A 22,229-nucleotide genomic window follows, 5' to 3' on the forward strand; every position below is an offset into this window, starting at 1 on the left:
CTCTTTCAGTGAGAGGCGAGCCTGACAGGGGGGCTAATTTAACCTCTAGCTGCTGCAGCTGGTCTGCAGCTCCTGGCATGTCCCTATTCCCTCTCTTATCCCTGAAGAGGTAGCTGATGGGGCTTAAAAACCACCTAGAAGGTGTGAAGGATTGAGGCCTTACACAGCCTGCAGCTCACCCCAAAACTCAGGCAATCTTCGGGCTCCTGTCCCTGCTCACCCTGTAGGACTGGACCACAACACCCCCTCTGCTCAGTGCCCTAAGAGGTTCCACTGTCACACGGACCCTCATCGAAAAGGGCCTCCCCAAAGTTCTTCCCACTGTGCCCGGGAGGTGGGAGTGGAAGGGATAGAAATTCTTCCTGGATCCCGAAACCAGCCAGCCATTCAGCTGCGATAAGGAAACACCCTCCTGTTAGGGGCAGGGCAGGTACCGTATTCCTTGACTTCAAACTCGGCGGTGAAGGCCTCCTGAGAGGCATGCTCGTACTTGGAGACAATCTTCCACACTCCGCTGCTGCAAGACACAAGCCCAGACCATGCGGTGGGGAGCAGGATCTATCTAGCTCAGTCAGGCTGGTGTGGTATGCTTGTGGAGCTAAAGCACTGGGCTGGGACTCAGGAGATTGGCATTCTGTTTTCTATTCTGGGAGGGGAATGGGGTACAGTGGTGAGAGCAGGGGGCTGGGAGTCAGGGCTCCTTCATTATGTTTTCAGCTCTGGCAGGGGAGTGTGGTCGAGTGGGTTAGAGCAGGGGGGCTGGGAGCTAGGATGCCTGGGTTCTATCCCGGTTTGGGAAGGGGAGTGGGGTCTAGGGGTTAGAGAGGTGGGGGCTGGAAATCAGTACAGCTGGGTTCTAGTCCCAGCTCTGGGAGAGGAGTGGGGTCCAGGGCGTTAGAGCAGTGGGGGCTTTGGGTCCCACACCCAGCCCTGCCACAGACACCATGTGTGACCTTGGACAAGTTCCCGAGGGACAGATTTTCCAGCAGAGCTCAAGCTCAGCTCCCATTTAGGCACAACTTGTCCTGGGCTCTTTTGATACAAATCTGGCCATACTGGGAGCAGATGAGTACTAAGCGCTTGAAAAATCTGAACCTTAAATCTCTCTGGGCCTCAGTTTTCCCATCTGCAAAATGGGAATACTAATATTTTGACACCTCCCTGGGGTGTTGTGAGACTATCACAATGCAGTCAGGTATCCTAGGGATGGGGGAAGCTGACAAGTAAATAGATAGAGGCATGCTTTCCTTAACTGGAACCTGCAACATTAAAAAAAACAAACCCTTTGGAAACAGAAGTAAAAAATGGGTGATTATTGTACAGAAAATATGGTGGCAAAGTGCAACAAAAACACATTGGAACGTGGATGTGCGGAAGCCACTCCCACTTAGTGTCTAAGCCACGCCCACTCTGTGTGGTACTCTGTCCCCTTCTAGTGGTGGTGAGGGCTCATGCAGAGATTGAGGTGCCTGCTACAGCCTTGGCTAAGAAAGCTGGTCCTTGTAGCTCAGGAAGTATACGAAGATCCTATTATAACCACCTTCCCCCGACTGTTACAGCTTACTTCACGATATCAGGGATCTTGTAGCTCCTGGAGATGATGCCACCTTGGTCCATCGAGGACACCATGTTCTTCTCTACAATAATCCCATCTGGATTCTGAAACCAAGCACCAGAAAGAATCAGTCTGAAACCACCGTGCAAGGCGCTGTACATTATTTATTAGGTGTATTACTGTAGTGCCTAGGAGCCCCAGTCACGGACCAGGCCAACTCACCAGCCAGCTACATCCAGGAAGCTCCCTCCAGCCCGGGTATTTCGGTCCGTTTTCCCAGGGACACATTTACGTTTCATCCACAGTTCAATGCCAACCAGAACAGGTACCTGTCCCCTCCCACTGCCCCTACAGCAGCTACCCTCAGCCTGGTTTTTCACCTCACTGGGATGCAGCGAGCCCGGTTCTGGGTCCCTTCTCTGATCCAGGGTCTCCTGTTGCAGCCCAGAGTCCTCCCTCTCAACTGAGCTACTTGCTGGCTTCTATTGGACCAGAAGACCGACAAGCTATCACCAGATCCAGAGCCTCAGGGGCTGGGCATCAGCTGGGAGACAGCTGGTTAGTCACAGGCAGGACTGGATCTAACTCCCCTTAAAGGGCCTGCCACTTGTGACAAGGAGTTAGCGCAACCTCCTGGCCTCTAGGCTTGCTAGTCCATGAAAGGAAGTGAAGCAGAGAGATCCGCAGAGGAGGAAAGCTGGGTAAATAGAAAACATCTTACCATGAGCTCCACAGATACCACCTTGAAGATGGGGTCCAACATGTGACCCACAGTGAAAAGCCGGTACCTCACTACCGAAAGAGAAAGATGGGGCAGTCAGTCGGCACAGGCAGGGGCAATTGGGGCAATAATGGGACCTAGCCCAGGAACTAGCATCGACATCTATTCGATGTTAAGGCTAGAAGGGACCACTGTCATTGCCTAGTCCAGAGTTTCACAACACGACCCCCACCCCATTACATTTACCATTGCTCAGTTGTGACGAAGTGGGACTGTTCTTAATGTTTCCTCTGAATAGTGTGGGGGTGCCTCAGTTTCCCTTAGGCAGTTCTTAAGTATCTAGGCGGTGGGGTAAGGGTGTATGATCACTGCAGAGCCCTAGAGGGCAGCGGTGTGCAGGGGTCTGGACACAGAGAATGGCCGACACCCTGTTTCCTGGCCACTGATGGCCTGGCCCTTCCCCCCTGCAAGGTGAGAGCTAAAGGGTTGGAGAACAAAGGGATCAGGTGACCTCCTGGCCCAGTTAAGGGACAAAGCCCAGAAGAGGAGGGGCTGGATGGAGTTTCAGTTTGGGGCTGGCTGGAGACATGGAGTGAAGGGCAGACGTGGTTGTCTGGCTCACTGCCTCCCAAAATGGACCCAGCTGAGGGGTCCTGTTCTCTGGACCTACAAGCCCTGTGTTAGACCATGTCCCTGTCGTCTAATAAACGTTCTGTTTTACTGGCTGGCTGAGAGTCCCGTCTGACTGCGAAGTTGGGGTGCAGGACCCTCTGGCTTCCCCAGGACCCCGCCTGAGCGGACTCGCTGGGGGAAGCGCACGGGGAGGGGCAGAGGATGCTGAATGCTCGGAGGTCAGACCCAGGAAGGTGGAAGCTGGGTGAGCTGTGTGCCCTGAAGACAGGCTGCTCACAGAAAGGCGACTGCCCCAGAGTCCTGACCGGCTTCGTAGGGAGCAGTTCCAGAGCATCGACATCTATTAGACCCCTGTCATTGCCTAGTCCAGAGTTTCACAACACGATCCCCACCCCTTCACATTTACCATTGCTCAGTGCTAACGCTGCGGAGCCCGTGCAACTGGGTGTTTTTCGAGAGGTTGACAGAGAACACTTGACCTGGACAGGGAAGGGGGACAGCCGAGGGACTCCAGATTGTTAGAACCTTTTCAGCACCAGCAGCTGCTGGCCGGGCGCCCAGCTACGAAGGCAGCACCAGAAGCAGCACAGAAGTAAGGGTGGCCTGGTACGGTATCGCCCCACTTACTTCTGTGCCACCTTCAGGGGTGGGCAGCCGGAAAGCAACGGCTGCAATATTCCCCTCCCCCTCCAGCTCGCTCTTCCCCCCGGCAGTGTCCTGCGTTTGGGAACTTGCAGTATGGTAACCCGATCTGAGGACATCAAGAGATGGAGAATCTACCACTTCCAATGGTTAAAAAACGTGGGTGCCTTAGTCTGAGAAAACCCTCTTAAACGCGTTGATTTGGTGCTACAATTCTAAGGGCCGATTTCTGTCTTCGTTCACATGCTACGTGCTGTTACGGGAGTCCTCTCTAAATGAGAGATGTCTGTATATATGAATATGGTTAGTTCATAGACAAGACGACTCTCCAGAATATGTAGCATAGTTCCTCTGGCTTCTTGTTGTGCATTGAAAGTGGCTTTTTGTGCTACATTCTTCACCCACGCCGCCTCACTGAATTCAGCCCCACTGAAAAGGAGGCCCTTGCGGAGGGATTTGGGGAGGAGTAGTAACCCAGTAAAGGGAGGTGCTCAGAATTAGCAGCCAGTTCTGAAAATGTTGACCCATGTGTTTAGACGCTGACACAAAAGGTAGAAGCAAAGCCCCAGCCAGGGACTGACCTGTAGACCCAGGTGTGTAGATGGTCTTATCTGTCTGGATGAAGATGTAGCCGCTGTGGAGTGAAAGCAGAACCACCTTCTCTAAGGTGAACAGGCTGCTCTTGGCTTCGATGTAGACATATTGCTTCTTCTGGGCATCCTTTGGCAGTAGCTGAGCAGGAACCTGGAGCATCGTTATATCATGGGAGAAGATCTTTCATTACGACCCTAACTTTTAAAATTTAAAGCCATTGGTAGAACTGGGAAGTCACTGCTGTACTCAATGACTTATACCAGTGCCCTTACAGAGACTCCATCTCTCCGCACCTAGGTTGCCTTTGGCTTGGACTACCTTGAGCAGTCTGAGCCATGAGCCAATCTGTCCTTCCCCTCACCTAAGTCACTTAGGTGCTTTGGAAAAGGTTCCCCCCAGTATTAAGGGGAAAAGCTTGGTATGCCATGACCTGTCCCTCAAACCATCCAGTTCTCTTCTGATTTACCATCTTATAAGACAGAGGTCAGGGTTTCCCGCCCAGATAAGTGTAGCCTCCCACTAGCCCCACCTTTATTTTGGCAGAATTCATCATGCCGTTCCCAGGGTTCAGGCTGACTGTGGTCGAAACCAAGGCACTCTTCCTCTGTGGGAAGTCATACACGGTGATCCTCGCCTCGATCGGGCTACGGTGGCCATGAGCTTCCACAATGACCATCTCTTCGCTGTCCACGCGCAGGACACTTGGAGTGATCAGCGTGCATCTGGTAAGGGAAGAGATGAGATGGTAGAGCAGAGTCAGCCAAACTCCAGCACCTTGCACCTGGCTTGGGCTACCTTGAGCAGTGATCTTTGCCGCCATCAGAAGGTAAGCAGCTGGAGCCTGGTGGTTGGGGAGCAGCCAAGACCCTGACCCCAGACCCCGCCAGGTGGGTAAACTGAGGCACAAAATGCTCATGTGACTCACCCACAACAGGGTAGTAATAGAATTAGGAGTGGTAGAGCCCAGGAGTCTTGACTCCTGGTCTTTGTGCTCTAAATTCTGGAAAATATTCCCTCGCTGTTCTGAGAATTGGGCTAGGAGCTAGGACTTCTGGGTTCTCTGCTCTAAACGCTGGACAATATTCCCTCCCTGTTCTGAGAATAGAACTCAGGAGTCCTGACCCCTAGTTCCCTGTTTCAACCAATAAACATCACACATATATGGACATAGCTTCCTACACGCAGAAGCAGAACAGAGAAGACCTTTGTCTCCTGCCTTGATTATGCAAATAAATCAGACAACTTGCACCTCTTGTGTTTTTATAATTTTTTTTGGCCTATATGTTTTGCTTTTCTTTCTCATTCTTTGTGTCTCTATTTTTATGTCTAGCCTGTTTTTCAGAGCTTCTTTTAATTATGTTCACAGGCAAGAAAGGGGCTGCAATGTATCTTCTTTCTTTTTTTCCAGTGGGAGAAGCCCTCGTCACAGTGGAGCAATCTGCAAGTTCAGATTATTTATTAGGTATATTACAGTGGTACATAGGAGCTGCCTCCCTTCATTGTGCTAGGTGCTGTATGAACAAAAAACAAAAAGTCCCTGCCCCAAAGATCGTACAGTCTGATTATTTATTGTGTGTATCACAGGAGCACCTAGAGGCCCTGATCAAAAATGGAAGGTATCAGGTTGTAGGTTCTGTACACCTGTACGACAAAGAGACAGTCCCTGCCCCGGAGAGCAATCTGAGCCTGGGAGAGGGACGGGTCAGAGTTGGAAAGTTAAGCACATGAGTGTTTGCAGGATCAGGAACTGAGTATTAGGGATGTTTACCTTGGCTTCAGCTTTGACTTTGAATTTCTTGTCAATTTCAGGGGTAAATTTGGGGCAGCTGGTGCCGTAACCCAGCCCGGTGACTCAAAACTCTGGCCACCTTCTTTCCCCCTTGCAAACATTCGGTGCTTAGAACTGTCCCATTGCAACAGCCCTGTTGTGGGGCGGCCTCCTCCCACGCATCCCCTCATGGCCTCAAGCTAGTCCAGCAGGCAGCCCCCTGCCTCAGTTTCCCGCTTTCGAGGGGCTTCTGCAATAACTCACAAGCCCTTTCACAGTCTATTTCAGGTTTGGGTTTATTCAATGAACAAATATTTCAAAATAAAGTTTGCCAGTCCTTTCTCAAGTGCATCCATGCGCACCTCTTTATCAGGTCACCCCCAGACTTTTCCTGCCTGTTGTCCCACTCTCCACGTCCCAGCTGGCTGCACTGGAGTCTAGTCACCCTACAGCCTCTGTGCTAGTCTCTGCAGTCAATGATTTTAGTTTAGTATCCATTTATTGTGTGATGTTATCATTAATCAATGTGTTATATTACATATATTCATTGTATGTTCACCGGAGTTGATTTGTAGGATTATAAAAGTATAAGATTGATCAGTATTTAGGGGAACGAAGTAGTAGACATGAGTAAGACAAGCTGAAACTCAAGAACCTGTAGATTGAGGCCTGCAAAACTTTAGCTTAGCTATTTTAGACATTGGAGAGAAGAAATGATGGCGCAAGACCATGACCGAGAAATAACCCGAAAACTTACGGGAAAGAGGTACCAACTGGTAATATTCCAAAAATATAAGGTCTTAAATTTAAATAATAAAATGCTGTAACAACAGATAGTGTCTCTAACACGTGCCTTAACCGCAAGATAAAGATGGTACGCCAACGTTAATGAGAACCTACATGGCCTATAGAATTCGGGGTCCCTTGTGTTTCCAGGAGACACAGATAAATAAGAAAGAGTGGGTTGGGGGTGCCCAGAGCAGGAAAATTGAGCTTCCTGTGGGAAACTCCCACAGGAACCAATCCCGTATCGATCAACCCATGAGCGGGCCAACAGACTCTAACACCATCTAGGAGCATGTGGGTATGTCGGTAGGTATAAGTGGTCCATGGTACTTATCTCTAGGAATTGTATATGCTGTGACATTTATCACTTTGCTGGTGATTTTAATAAAACTACTAAAAGGCAGCACTCTGCTGCAGTTTCCATGGTATGCATCCGATGAAGTGAGCTGTAGCTCACGAAAGCTCATGCTCAAATAAATTGGTTAGTCTCTAAGGTGCCTCAAGTACTCCTTTTCTTTTTGCGAATACAGACTAAGACGGCTGTTACTCTGAAACCTACTAAAAGGCAGACGCTCTTGTAATTGTCGGTGTTATTTACCTGTGGTTTCATGTGTTCCTATGAACTCTAGATCCAGAACAAACAGAGATAACTCTCTGTTGAACTTTTTTCAGAGTAACAGCCGTGTTAGTCTGTATTTGCAAAAAGAAAAGGAGGACTTGTGGCACCTTAGAAACTAACCAATTTATTTGAGCATAAGCTTTCGTGAGCTACAGCTCACTTCATCGGATATGAAGTGAGCTGTAGCTCACGAAAGCTTAGGCTCAAATAAATTGGTTAGTCTCTAAGGTGCCACAAGTCCTCCTTTTCTCTATTGAACTTGAGACTGTAGCCGACAGAGCTGATCCCACTGAAATAGGATTAACATTACATAGAATAAAAGGCCCCATTTCCCTAGAAATTTCCCGCTCTGCACATTCCTGCTGCTCTCGGCTCTTTAGAGGGAAATCAGCTGACCCCTGCTCAGCTGAGCCACCTTAGCAATTAGGGTTGGTTGGCCCCAGGCCTCTAGCCCTTCACAGGCCAGCCACCCACAAGCCTGATCCCACATGCAGAGTCAAAACTGAGAGCATGTGGCCAGTGTTGCCAACTCTCATGAGTTTACTGCAAGTCTCGCAAGATTTGGTGTTTGCCTTGAAGCTCCAGCTTCCCGGAGGGCTGCGACTGTGTGAGGATCTCGGTTTTCGTTGACATCAAATGCAAGTTTCTAGCACTGCTGATCGGGGACGAAAGCTTGAAAACATGGCCTGAGCATGACTCTAAAAGGCTCAGAAACCCAAAGATAAATAAGAACCCCCAGTTTGTTGTTTTTATAAAAATCTTGCGAGTGTCCAGCCAATCCCAGGATTTTGGGGGCCTGACTTGTCTTTTGAAGGCTTTTTAGCAGCGACTAGTCATTTGGGGCCCTTGAGTTTTCAGCACCTTTATAAGGGATCTTGGGATTTAGAGCACCCACCCTTCTGAAAATCAGGCCTCCAAAGCGCATCAAGTTGGGCGCTTAAAAACTGCAGCCCACCCCAACTCCCTATTGCGAATCTTGGCCAGGGTCTCTTCAGGGAAATGCCCCATTCCCACACATACACTTTGATCTCCACTGATCGTTGCTTTAGAATCCCGGGGTTACTTACAGCGGCTGGCTGTGAGACACGGCTGATAAGCTGAATGCAAACACAGCCAGCAGGTAGACAGCAGATCCTCCCATGGCACCAGAAGACGCCACTTCTCCCAGAAACGTCTGCTTTTTGTTCGGATGCCTCTTCTGTTGCGAGCTAACCCCTGGGAAGTGGTCAATATATAATTGCAGAAGCTCCCGGACCCCCAGCACTGACTTGATCTCAATACAGGGGGGCTAGCGTCCCTGCCGCTCAGTCAGGAAGCAGAAGAGGCTCCTTTAAGAGGATGATCTTAGTGAATTTCATGCTGGGGGAAGGTAATAGACCAATGGATTGATGGTCTCTATTTATAGCCGGGGTACAGGACGTCTCTTGGCAAAGTGCCTCCATCCCTAATCTAGGAGGTAAGGCCCTCTATTGGCAGGATGGGCAATTTCAGCTCTCTGGTCTATTCCGCTGCCTACTTGTGCCTGTGGTTTGGTAACGTGTGTGTGTTTTATCTAGGTATTGCACAGAGAACTCCCCCCCCCCAACATTTCAGGTGGCTAAAGCAGGACGCCGCGCCACTCGGGTTTTTGGCCCACTCGCCCTCTTTGGACGGAGGCGGATGGGTCAAATGTGAGTGGTGTTGCAGCCTAGCACCGGGGCTCACAACGCCACTCACGTTTGGCTCGCCCGCCCCTCCGTAGGTGGCGTCAGGGGGCGGGCAGGCCAAACCTGAGCAGCACTGCAAACCCATGCACCAGGTCGCCGTGCCACAGAGTTTGGGGGCCCCCTCAAACTGGGGGCCCAAGGCAAATGGCCCCTTTAGACCCTCCCCTCTGGGCAACCAAGAATGCAGGAAATGTTCACTCCACCAGGAGAGGGGGTTTGGGGGGGTGTCAAAGTAGGACCGTCCCATGAACCCCAGGGCTGTTGGGAGATCTGGAACACCCGCCCCCCCCCATTCCGGAATGACTTTCAGACACTTAGAGGGGAAATTAGCCTTTTTAACGATATTCAGCCGAACAACAACTCCCTGAACAACCTGCACATGCTGCCAGTTCCCTGGCAATGCAGTGAAGGGGAGGGAGCGAGTCAAGGCTTAGAGACGCTGGGACAGAGGCAGGGTGGGATGATTGTGCTCACTGTACAATCCACAGAGAACATACCTGCCAAGATAAACCCATCTGTACCCTAAGGTCTTGTTTACCTTTTACATCAAGGAAGAACCAAGAAGGGGAAGAAAGATGATCTTGTGGTTAAGACACAAAACTAAGGAGTCAGGACTCCTGGATTCTATTTCCAGCTCTGGGGGCAGAGTGGGATTAAGTGGGTAGAACTGGCCTGTGGTCTATTGCTAGCTGAGGGAGGGTAGGGTTATCTAATGGTTAGAGAAGGGAACTGGGGGTCAGGACTCCTGGGTTCTACTTCTAGCTTAAAGAGGGGGCTGTGATCTATGGGTTTAAGAAGAGGATTGAGTGGTCAGGGCTCTGGGTTCTACTCCTCGCTATGGGAGTACGGTTTAATGGTTAGAGAAGAAGGGGGTGGGGCGGGGCACCTGGTTCTGCTCCTGCCATGGGCTTGCTGTGTGATATTAGCCAAGATGCTCAGAACCAAAATAGGAAAAGCAGCCTTTAATTCTGAATGCCTCTGTTTTTGGGGGTGCCCAGTGTGAGCTATGAAGGCCTGGGTTTCACAGGGGCTCAGGATCCACAGAGCCCATTCTCAGCACGGCCTGGGACACAGCGATCCTACCGGGGAACCTGAGAAACAGCCAACCCTGGGGAAAGGAAGCTGGCCTCGGATGCCTGGTATCTGGTTATTAGTTTGCTAATAAAGTCAGCTTCCAGGAAGAGAGTGGAATTGGCTGTGTATAATGTGTTTGGAACAGGCTGGGGGTGCCATCTGCTCATAGGTTCCCAAAATCCTCCTCACCAAAGTGCTGAACCTCAGATTTGGAGAAATCTCTGAATACATTTGAGAGTAAAAATTCCTCTATTTCCCATCAATCCTGGGTAAACAGTGAAGAAATCAAGGATTGTGAGGCTTTGACAGGAACTGGCAATGCCAGAACTGACGTGGATTCAGGAATGGGAGGGTATCTGGGGGAGAGTGGGGGAAGTGCCTTGTACCTTCCAGTGTAGCAACATGTTGGAATTTCCTTGTAATCTCTGTAGATGTGAGGTGTGGGGCGTGCCAGCCTCTTAGGAAACCCCAGGAAAAGAAAACTCAGCAGTTGCTCGTCAAAGAGCAACAAAACAAAGACTCTTCTGTATCTTAAATGGGTAGGGGGTGGGGTAGGTTAGAGCAAAAAGGCAGCTCACCAGGACTCCTGGGTTCTGTTCCAACTCTGGCAAGGGAGTTCGGGCTAGTGATTAGCGCGGTGTGTATACTGGTATTCAGGACTCCAGAGTTCAACCCCAGCACAGGGAGGAGAGTGGGGTCTAGTGTTTAGCGTGGTGTGTATACTGGTACTCAGGACTCCTGGGTTCTTGTCCTAGCTTGGGGAGGAAAGTGGGGTTTAGTGGCTAGAATAGTGAAATGAGAGTCAGGACTCCTGGGTTCTAATCCTGGCTCTTGATTTGGAGTGTTTCCTCATTTACTTTTCACTCACATAGCAAGGAAGACACTTTGCATGTTCAGTGCCCTTTACAAACACTGTCACTGCCCTGGGAGGAAGACAGGGGAGTAAGCAGGCTCCAACGTTCCTACCAATAGGTATTAAGCCACTAGCCACACAAAGACAGGATCAGGGGAACTCCTGGCTGTCAATTCCCTTCTCAATCCATTGCACTCTTTCAAATAAGGATGTAATACACTGGCATTGCAGGTGTGGTCATGTCACTCTAAGGTGGCTGACCCTCAGAACCAGGACAATCGCTTGCTCATTACTCATTGCTAAGGTTTGACCAAGTAGCAGGAGATGTTGTGTTTGGCTCTCAGGCCCCCTGCTGTAATCCCACCAGGTGGAGGGCGCTCTCTACCTTACAGGGCTGGATCCAAACCATGGAGGCTAAATACAGTGCAGGGAGAATCTTGCAACATTACTTCCCTGAAGCACTCTCAAGACACGCACAAGAATGTGTGTGTTTCCTAGCTGATGCAGCTAAAACAGCAGGTAAGCTGTAAGGCCGTCCAGCTGCTAGAAAACTGGCACGCAAATAATCTGATCTGCAAATAATGGGGCATGCCATTAAACACAGTGGTATGGCATGCCAATAAACCACTATGAAAAAAAATTAGTATGCAAATCAGCAGCATGCAGCGATGCTAATGGGGTTCTTCCAGCTTTCCTGTGAGCACAGTAATAGCAGCTTCTAGCCCCTGGTACTAAGGCACTGCCTTTCACTGAAAATCCCCATAGGTTTCCCCGTCTCATGTTCCCCCTTGTTTGCAAATTGCATCAGGAACCTGTTGCCCAATAAATCCTTCCTCGGTCGAGTGTTGAACCCAGCTCTTTAGCCAGCCGAGATCACAGTCCACCCATGTGTTTGTTCAATAACATGCGCAGGTTGTCTGTAGACTGGAGGGTCAGGGCCATGTTCATCTGAATCTATCTAATATGAAATGATTCAGTGTGAAAGGTGGAATTTTCCAGAAGCCTGTGTCTGAAATTCAGCAAGTGTGCCTAGAAGCATGCAGTCCCTGGATATTTCCCACAGCAGCGCCAAGGTGGCTCGTTAATCCTGCAAATCGCACATATTGGACACACTGCATTTCTTTCACGTTCTTTTTGTAGCAACTTGTGGCAAATTTGGGTGACCAGATGTCCCGATAAAATTGGGACTGTCCCGTTATTTAGTTGTTTGTCCCGCGTCCTGACCGATGTACGGTCGGGATGCCATTTGTCCTGATATTTTGCTTCAGTGGCACGCCGGCTTTTTTATTTTTATTTTTGCTTCGGGCAGCAAAAAACCTAGAGCCGGCCCTGGTGAGCCTGTGGCTGCCCCCCCCCCCATGTGTCCTCATATTTTCTTCTTGTCATTTGGTCACCCTATGGCAAATGGTATAAAGTGCAGATCTTAAACTGCAATTCGTGGGGGCCGCCTCAGGCTAAAGTTACTGTTCTGATGTTTATTTCTGTTTTCCACGTCGCGCTGTTTGGCTTTCGTGTTTTCACGTTTCACTTTTCATCATCGCGCCGATCTCACTGAGAGCATTGTTTTGATGTGTTGTAGAGCAGCGATTTAGTACGCACTTGAGTGCAGGCTTTACGAAATGGGGCCCAGAAATAGCTTTTGGGAAATGACTGGACTCCTCCTCCTACCTAATCCCCTGACTTCCAATTACATTTTTCAGGAGTTCCCTTCCTGAACTTTCAGAAGTATGCGCTGAAGTGAACCAAATACTTTATTTCATAAGTTGAAATACACCCCTTGAATTCTGCTTGCAGCTCTGGTCGCCTCATCTCAAAACAGGTGTATTAGAAGTGGAATAGGTACAGAGAAGGGCAACAAAAATGATGAAGGGATTAAGCTTCCATATGAGAAGAGATTAAAAAGCCCGGGGCGCTTCATCTTGGGAAAGAGATGACTAAGGAGGGATATGACAGAGGTGTATAGAATCAGGACTGGCGCGGAGAAAGTGACTAAGGAAGTGTTATTGACCCCTTCACGTAACACAAGAACCAGGGGGTCACCCCATGAAATTAATGGGCAGCAGGTGTAAAACAACGAAAAGGAAGTCCTGCACACATCATGCAGTCAACCTGTGGAACTCATTGGCAGGGGATGTTGTGAAGGCCAAAACTATAACGGGGTTCAAAAAGAGAACTAGATAAGTTCATGGAGGATAGATCCATCAATGGCTATTAGCCAAGATGGTCAGGGATGCAACCCCATGCTGTGGGGGTCCTTAAGCCTCTGACTGCCAGATGCTGGGACTGGCCGACAGGGGATGGATTATGTGATAATTGCCCTGTTTTGTTCATTCCCTTTGAAACAGCTGGCGTTGGCCACTGTCGGAAGGTAGGATACTGGGCTAGGACCACTGGTCTGACCCAGTATGGCCGTTCTTATGTTCTTATCTTAATAATCCTCTTTCCACTGCTGGGAAGTCATCGTTAGGACAGAAAGGGCAAGATGACCCCTTTCATTGCAGGGCCACTGATCCCCACCAGTCCTAGAATAGTCAGAGAATTATTGTATAGTACAGCCTGGCAGAGTGGATACGGTCCAGCCTTTGTCTGTCTTCCTTATTCAGATTGTAAACAGTCTCTCATCATGAATCTGTGCAGCACCTGGTACAATGGGGCCCTGATCTCAGCTGGGGCAGGGGCTGTCCCTCACTAAGTTTCTGTGCAACGCCTGGCACAATGGAGCACTGATCTCAGCTGGGGCATCTAGGCACTGCTGTGATACAAATAATAACAAATATTCATTCATGACGGCACAAAATCTACTTGCCCATTGATAGTGGGACAACTAATGATGTTTTATCCGCCTGTTAAAATAAATTTGCAAGGCTGGTGTGTGGATTATGGATTAGATATTGTATACTCAGCCCCAAATCAACACCAGATACCTTTCTGGAAGGTATATGCTTTAGTCAGTCACCGGTTATCGGGCTCAGTACAGGGGTAACTGTGTGAAATACAATAGCCTGTGCTTTGCAGGAGGTCAGTCTCGATGATCAAATGGTCTCTTGAAAATCTGTGCGTTTTGGACTAGATTTTGCCTCTGTCAGTGTCATTCCACTGATGGGAGTCGGGGTAAATGGCTTGACATCAGCTGAGGATCTGTTCCCATTCAGTACTCAATACTCATTCAATACAGTAACTCCACCGAGACCAGCCTGTGATCTGACCCTGAGTGTATAAATTAACCCTTTATGGAAGACACTGCATCTTGCTGAGTGTAGGTACAGCGCCTAGGACAGTGGGTCCCCGATCTCAGCTGGAGTTACCATAATACCAGGCCATGAACACAACTTGCTCCCCTGTCAGCCTGATGGAAAAATTAAAATCTTGCTCGTAAAACAAAGGGTGAGGCTGATTATAACAGTAGATTCAAGTCTTACGCGTTGGGCTCACACCCGGATTTGGGGCCAGCGCCTCGGCTGCTGCAAACCAGCATTGCTGTAACGAAGTCAATAGAAGTAGGGTCGTTTACGCCAGCTGAGGATGTGGCCGTCTGGCTTTAAATGTAGCTAATAATGGCAGCATCTGCCCAGCTCTGTATTTATGATTCATATAGCATTAGCACTTCGAGGGCCCAGCATGCTAGGCGCTGGTCATACATAGCAAGGGGCAGTGGCTCTGTCCCAGAGGTTCATCATCCAGAGGCAATGCGAGAGGTCACACCGCAGGTCAGGGGCAGAGCCTGGAAGAGAATTCAGATCTCCTGGGTCCCAGGCGACTGCCTTAGCCATGACACCATGTTGCTTTTACTTTCACCGCTCCCATTCCACTGAGCCCTCCTTGGTCCCGCTGGCCATATGGCATTTTCACCGCTCAGACTTGTGACACCCGTTGTTAGGTAAGCCCAGTCCGCTGCTTAGCTGTAAGTACATATGTTGCAACTGGATGTCTTTGGATATTGTCCAGACTGAAGCCCTGTCCAAATACCACTGCCAGGAAAAGAAACCTGTTACTGGAAGCCAGCTGATAACGTGCCTTCCCCCATTAACCCTTCCCTGGTTTGCAGTGGTTTGCTTTTACCCAGAGGAAGGGAAAAACAGACTCTGAGATGAGTGATCTCAGTGGGGCTAGGCGGGTTCATACCAGTGGAGGATCCGACCCAGAGATCTGAAGGTCTGGTTCATCAAGGAGGTTAACCTCTAAAAGGCCAGGTACTGGATTACAGGGTTATTGCAGGTGAAAAGCAATAGGTTAACCGGTGCCTGGGCAAATTGCTGTTTCGAGCTTCAAAGCAACCAAAGGGATTTTGATACCCATCCGCCATTAAAATGTGTCTGAATCCTCTCCATGGCTTTGAAGATGCCAGCCAAGATGTATTTTTCAGGGGCACAGGAAATGCCACACCAGATCAGATCATAGGGTCATCGCCAAGCATGGCTATTACCAGACATTTCAGAGCCAGGTGCAAGAAACTCTACTGTGGACAATTATAGCCTGCCCAGGGGGGACATTACCTCTCATGTGGCAATGAGTTCTGGAGGCTAATTCCACATTATTATTTCCTTTGATCAGTTTTATGTTACCTGACAGTAGCACCAAAAGGCCTTCTTTGTGCTAGGTGCTGTGCAAACATACAAAGCAGGTGCAGATGATGGGTGGTTGAACATGCCGGCGCCCTCTCTTTATTAGCACTCCCACCATTGCTATCAGCAGCGTAGATTCCCTAATAGAGTGTAGAGGAGTCCTGGCCTAAGAGACAGTTTCTGCCCCAAAGGTTTTACAATCCAAGCGAGTGGGATAGACAGAGAGATCCACCCTTCTGGGACTCCCTTGAGGACTGGGACCGCTTTCCCTACTGAAACATCCCAGGACTTGCCCAAGGTAAAAGAGGGTCAAAAGGGAGATCCAGGAACAGAATCCAGGAGTCCTGATTCTCAGCCTGCCCCCTCGTTGTAACCCAGTAGATCCCACTCCCCTCCCAGAGCCAGGAATATAACCCAAGCGTCCTGACTCCCAGCCCCGAGTGCTTTAACACATTTGAACCTATTCCTCATTCACAGCAGGGAGCAGAACCCAGGAGTCCTGACTTCCAGCCCCAATTCTCTATGCTAGACCTGAACTGTGGTATTGATCAGCACCCCACCATTCTGATCTGTGGCTAGCACCTTGGCATGGAGTAAACACAAGCCCAGCCTCAGGTCCCTAATTCCAACTCCAGCCCTTGGAAAGACAACTAAACCCTTGTGTCAAGGGAGTGAAGAAAACAACTTTTGTTCTGAACTTTTCCCGTTTCCTGGGCTCCTCCTGGTCACTGACTAACCCGCCCAGCTGTTTGCACAAGGGCTCATCTTACAGGCAACTCTGAGGATAAATAGCCCAGGAGGAGCTACTTCTCCTCACCCTCCTGTCCTCACCATGGGGGGCTCTGCTCTCTACCTGGTGGCCGTGTTTGCTTTCTACTTCCCGGCTGTTTCTCACAGCCAACTGTAAGTACCCCCGCGCTTCTGCCACGGTGATGAGGATATTAACCAGGATTTGTTAAATGGCTCCCAATGGAAACAAAGCTCAATTTTCCTCTCTTCTCTGCTACTGTGTTTGGAGTGGGAACAGGCTGCAGAAATTCTCTTCCTCACCTGGTCCAAGCCTCTTCTCCCTCGCTCAGTTCCAAGGCTAATTTTGGGGTTTGGAAGACGGAATTTTTTTTAAAAGAATAAACTGAATTTTGAACTCACTTGACCTAAATGAACCAGGTGTAGACAGGGAGTAATTTCATTGAAAACAATGGGGTTGCACCCCCCTGAAATGCACTGAAATCAGTGGGGTTGTCTTTCCCTTGGCTTCAGTGGCCTTTGGATTAGGCCCTAAAAGAAACCAGAATCAGGTTCTACAGGGCCATATTTTGAACTCCTTGCTCAGTTTCTACATCCACAAGACACCCAGTGGGAATAAATTCTATTTTCAGTGTGTACTGGTGCAAATCTGGAGTAACTCCACAGACTTCAATGGGTAGTTAGTTACACTGGAGTAACTCCACTGGCTAAGGGAATTGCTTATGGTGCATGAGGCAGACCAGAACCCAGTTCACTTCCAAGGGGCTGGTGGGCTTCCGAAGCACAGTGGTCCACCGCTTGGGCGCTGCACTGGGAGTCAGGACTCCTGGGTTCTATTTCCAGCTGTTGGAGGGAATGTGCCTCAGGGGCCAGAAGATGGGAATGGGAGTCGGAGCTCCTTGGTTCTACCTGATGCTCTCACAGGGGGGGTATCCTGGAGACGCCTGGGTTCTAGGAGGGGGATGATGTCTAGTGGTTAGAGCCGGGGGGTGTGACTTGGAGTCAAAACTGCTGGGCTCTATTCCCAGCTGAGTCACTGACTGGCTGTGTGACCTTAAGGAAGTCCCTTCCCTTTTCTGTGCTGGCCTCTCCCTCCTCTGTGAAAGGGGGATCACGACACTGTAAAGTGCTGCGAGATCTATGCCTGGCAAGTACTTTGAGTTTGACCCCGGGGCTAAGCTTCTGTTGTCCATCTGACTGACTGGCTGCCTGGCATGGTTACTGCCTCCCGGCCTGTTCATATCTGTGCTGGGGTGGCCCGATGAACAGCCCCGAGCCAGACCAATAGCCCATGTGCTTGGCTCTAAAGCTGGGAAGGGATCTTGGTGCAAGGGGGTGGCAGCGATAAAAGGGAGGAGGCAGGAACAGGTAGTTTGATTTGATTTGGTGTCGCCCCCTGTGGCCAGGCCAAACGATGGACGTGACACTGAGCAGGAGACAGAAGGAAACTCCGAGGGATGTCTCCCTTCAGAACTGCAGGGAGGGAGCTGCTTAAAGGTTCATCCTACCTCAGGGGCCTGCTGAGCCAGTGAGAAGCCAGCAGCTGCATGAGAGATGCTTTGATCTGTCAGGATGACCAAACTCACATATGAAGCCTGTGTCGGGTCCCCACCCTCCCCATGGGGCGGGAGGGGCTGCCGTCCGGATGCCAGACTTCAGGGTGATAGACAGACGTCCGGATGGGGGTTTGGGTTTTGCAGGGTGACCCCACTGGGAATGCACCACGGTGGGCTGCAGGCCAGATGTGCAGACCTCGTTGCAGCTTTCCCCAAAGTGTTCCAGAGATTTATGAAACCTGTTTCTGAGCCTGGGCCAACTTTCAGGAAAGGAGGAGGGGGGGTTCCCCCAGGAGGGAGAGAGGAGATTTGGTAGCCACCATGCAGTGCTCACTCCAGGTCTCAACCCTGACCTGTGTCTCTAGGATTTCTAGAAGGAACATCAGGGGCCTACCTGGTCCATTTTGACCGCGTTCTGGTGCATGGCTGGTACCAAGCGGACGCCCTGCTTAGATCCTCCTGGTATTGCCTGAGGAAGCGATGAGCAGTAAACGTGGCCCATGCTCGACGACTCCCCAGCGCAGTGTGCTCCTCTCTAGGAAGGGTCATAGAATCATAGAATCATAGAATATCAGGGTTGGAAGGGACCTCAGGAGGGTCTAGTCCAACCCCCTGCTCCAAGCAGGACCGATCCCCAATTAAATCAAGCCTGACCTTAAAAACTTCTAAGGAAGGAGATTCCACCACCTCCCTAGGTAACGCATTCCAGTGCTTCACCACCCTCCTAGTGAAAAAGTTTTTCCTAATATCCAACCTAAATGTCCCCCACTGCAACTTGAGACCATTACTCCTCGTTCTGTCATCTGCTACCACTGAGAACAGTCTAGAGCCATCCTCTTTGGAACCCCCTTTCAGGTAGTTGAAAACAGCTATCAAATCCCCCCTCATTCTTCTGTTCTGTAGACTAAACATCCCCAGTTCCCTCAGCTTCTCCTCATAAGTCATGTGTTCCATTCCCCTAATCATTTTTGTTGCCCTCCGCTGGACTCTTTCCAATTTTTCCACATCCTTCTTGTAGTGTGGGGCCCAAAACTGGACACAGTACTCCAGATGAGGCCTCACCAATGTCGAATAGAGGGGAACGATCATGTCCCTCGATCTGCTGGCCATGCCCCTACTTATACATCCCAAAATGCCATTGGTCTTCTTGGCAACAAGGGCACACTGCTGACTCATATCCAGCTTCTCGTCCACTGTAATCCCTAGGTCCTTTTCTGCAGAACTGCTGCCGAGCCATTCGGTCCCTAGTCTGTAGCAGTGCATGGGGTTCTTCCCTCCTAAGTGCAGGACTCTGCACTTGTCCTTATTGAACCTCATCAGATTTCTTTTGGCCCAATCTTCCAATTTGTCTAGGGCCCTCTGTATCCTATCCCTCCCCTCCAGCGTATCTACCACTCCTCCCAGTTAGTGTCATCTGCAAACTTGCTGAGGGTGCAATCCACACCATCCTCCAGATCATTTATGAAGATATTGAACAAAACCGGCCCCAGGACCGACCCTTGGGGCACTCCACTTGATACCGGCTGCCAACTAGACATGGAGCCATTGATCACTACCCGTTGAGCCCGACAATCTAGCCAGCTTTCTATCCACCTTATAGTGCATTCATCCAGCCCATACTTCCTTAACTTGCTGGCAAGAATACTGTGGGAGACCATGTCAAAAGCTTTGCTAAAGTCAAGGAACAACACGTCCACTGCTTTCCCTTCATCCACAGAACCAGTTATCTCGTCATAGAAGGCAATTAGATTAGTCAGGCATGACTTGCCTTTGGTGAATCCATGCTGACTGTTCCTGATCACTTTCCTCTCCTCTAAGTGCTTCAGAATTGATTCCTTGAGGACCTGCTCCATGATTTTTCCAGGGACTGAGGTGAGGCTGACTGGCCTGTAGTTCCCAGGATCCTCCTTCTTCCCTTTTTTAAAGATGGGCACTACATTAGCCTTTTTCCAGTCATCTGGGACCTCCCCCGATTGCCATGAGTTTTCAAAGATAACGGCCAATGGCTCTGCAGTCACATCCGCCAACTCCAACACATCCGCCATGCTCCAACACAGCATCGCTCTCCCCCAGGGGCACTGGAGTCAGCACGAGCTTAGATGGGAGAGCTCCTTCTACCGAGCCCCCACCCCTCTTCCTGCAGCACAGCGCCCCCTAGCACTGCACTGGGGCATTGGGGTCAGCAGGGACTGCCAGCGGAGAGTGCCCCCTGCTGAGCCCCCCCACAGTGCCAGATTAAAAAATTCTGGGGCCCTGTGTGCACTATGGAAATGGTGGGTGAGTGTGTGACACGGGGGGGGGGGGTTGGGTCCTACCCCTAGGGGGTGGGAGGACCTAGGAGGGTATTGGAGAGTGAGGCCGCCCCCCAGTCACCCCACATGGTGGCTCCTGTCCCATGGGGCTGGCCTGGCTCCCTGCTCCAGCCCATTGGCTGTCACCGTAGTGCACTGGCGGGGGTGGGGCCTCTGTTCCTATCCTAGTCCTGAAAGTGGACTGTGATGGGCCAAAACAAATAATCTGACAGGCTTTGTTCCCTCCCCTCTCCCCCACCGGGTGGACAGGCACCCCCAGAGATGGGGGCCTAGTGTAAGAGCACTGAATACACGTGGGTTAAACCGGTCCTGCCCCCACCAGCACAGCACTAGCCTCCAACTGGGGCAGCAGGATCAGCATAGAGTTGGAAGAGAGCACCCCCTGCCGAGCCACCACCTTGCTCGTTGCAATGCAGCACCCCCAGCACCATGCCGGGGCATGGGGGTCAGCACTGACTTACAGGGAAGAGCATCCCTGACTGTATCGGTGTACAGCTGGGCACCCCATTTCAGAAAAGTGACAACAGCAATGTCTTTTATGACAGGATTAGGCCGGGGGACACATCCACTCACAGCAGTTTTCCGTAGGGACAGGAGCACATCATGTCCTGAACTTTTCGCCTACCTGTGTGTGCGTATGATCTTTATCCTGTATGAAAAACTCAAGTCCAGTCGTCTGTCACCCTTCCTACCGGAGTGACACACAGACAACTTGGCTGACATTTAGCAAAACTTTTTATTTCCCCCCAGGCCTACTTCCTTGTGAATTCACAACACTGTGGGTGATGTAATCAGTCAGTTATTTCACCTGGAAGACGGTAACCCTGATTTAACTCCATTGCCTGAGGGGGGATTTTCCAGACAGCCTAGGTGATTTAGGGGCAAAGTCAACTGGACTCGGAAGGGCTTGTTTCCATGAAGAGTTAGTTCACAGCAAACCGAAGTGTAAATCTACCCCACACTAGCCCACTGCACACTAACTGTCTGGGTGGACACTGTTAATGTGTACTAACAGTTCCTTAGTGCCCTTTGTCTTCGTGCACCTTGGGCCCCGAATACTGTGGCCCTGCTGCAATTTTTAGGCACCAGCTCGATCAGAGCTAGCACCTGTATGCCCGGGTCTACATTTAACATTTACGTCAACCTAGCTACATTGCCCAGGGCTTTAAGCAGCAGCGTAGTTAAGCCAACCTAACTGCCGGTGTAGATGGGGCTCGGTTGATGGAGGAATGGATGGTGCATTATCTATAGCGAGTAGAGCCTGTAGTGTAGACAAGCCCTATGTCTACCCAAATTGGGAGTCACGCCTCCCAGTGGCTGTGTAGACATACCCCTAGGGGCAGGAGCTGTCTCTTAGTCTGTGTTTCTTACTATGCATCAGTCGCTGCTGGGATTTTGAGATGCTGCTGTAAAGCAAATAATAAATTATAAACCGTGGTAACAAGCCTGGTATAAAACCTCCTTCGGGATGTGGGAATCGCAACCAGTGGGGTTTTAAATACTGACTGAATTAATCACATCGACCTTTTTGCCATTCACAGCTACTCCCTGATCACTCCCAATGTCCTGCGGGTGGAGAGTGAAGAGACGGTCATGGTGGAAGCCCATGGCCTCAATGCCCCAATCACGGTTACAGTCACCGTGCAGGACTTCCCGCATAAGAAACACGTCTTATACCAGGTCCGAACTGACCTCAACCCTGTGAATGGGATGATGGGCACAGCCATAATAAAGGTGGGTAAAACCCCAGGCTCCGGTCACCCAGTGAAACAAAGGGTATAATTTTCAACAGTGTCCCACTCATTTTAGGAGCCTCCAGTATTTTGGTTCCCCAACTCTGCAATACCGAGGCGTTCAGACCCCGTCCAGGTTGGATGTCGTTCCAGAAGAGACACTCTAGCCCAGCACGAAGTTATGAGTTTGAAATGCTGGGTCAAAGTCTATGGCCTGTGTTATACATAGGGCCCTATCAAATTCACAGTCGTGAAAAACGCATCATAGACCATGAAATCAGACCTCCTCTGTGAAATCTAGCTATTGGAGGGGAGGAGAAGGGGCGGGGCAGGGCTGGGGGGTGTCCCAGCCGGGGGCTCCTACCATG

General features: G+C 50.2%; 2 protein-coding genes across 2 annotated transcripts in view; one reads left to right on the plus strand and one right to left on the minus strand.

The window, feature by feature from the left end:
* Positions 1-8,483, minus strand: part of LOC140901138 (complement C3-like) — a 45,769-nt gene extending 37,286 nt beyond the window's left edge. Inside the window, exons 1-6 of the mRNA XM_073319457.1 lie at positions 8,386-8,483; positions 4,675-4,867; positions 4,133-4,295; positions 2,277-2,347; positions 1,565-1,659; positions 435-517 (exon numbers count right to left, since the gene is read on the minus strand). Coding sequence (XP_073175558.1) covers positions 435-517; positions 1,565-1,659; positions 2,277-2,347; positions 4,133-4,295; positions 4,675-4,867; positions 8,386-8,459 — 679 coding nt within the window. The 5' untranslated portion in view covers positions 8,460-8,483. The remainder of the gene's footprint in view (positions 1-434; positions 518-1,564; positions 1,660-2,276; positions 2,348-4,132; positions 4,296-4,674; positions 4,868-8,385) is intronic.
* A 7,861-nt stretch (positions 8,484-16,344) lies between these two features.
* The window catches only part of LOC140900835 (A.superbus venom factor 1-like), a 51,521-nt gene continuing 45,636 nt past the window's right edge, over positions 16,345-22,229 (plus strand). The window contains exons 1-2 of the mRNA XM_073318712.1: positions 16,345-16,416; positions 21,670-21,862. Of these exons, the coding sequence (XP_073174813.1) occupies positions 16,346-16,416; positions 21,670-21,862 (264 nt within the window). The 5' untranslated portion in view covers position 16,345. The remainder of the gene's footprint in view (positions 16,417-21,669; positions 21,863-22,229) is intronic.

Source organism: Lepidochelys kempii, chromosome 20 (assembly GCF_965140265.1).
Source record: "Lepidochelys kempii isolate rLepKem1 chromosome 20, rLepKem1.hap2, whole genome shotgun sequence".
Classification (NCBI taxonomy): Eukaryota; Metazoa; Chordata; order Testudines; family Cheloniidae; genus Lepidochelys; species Lepidochelys kempii.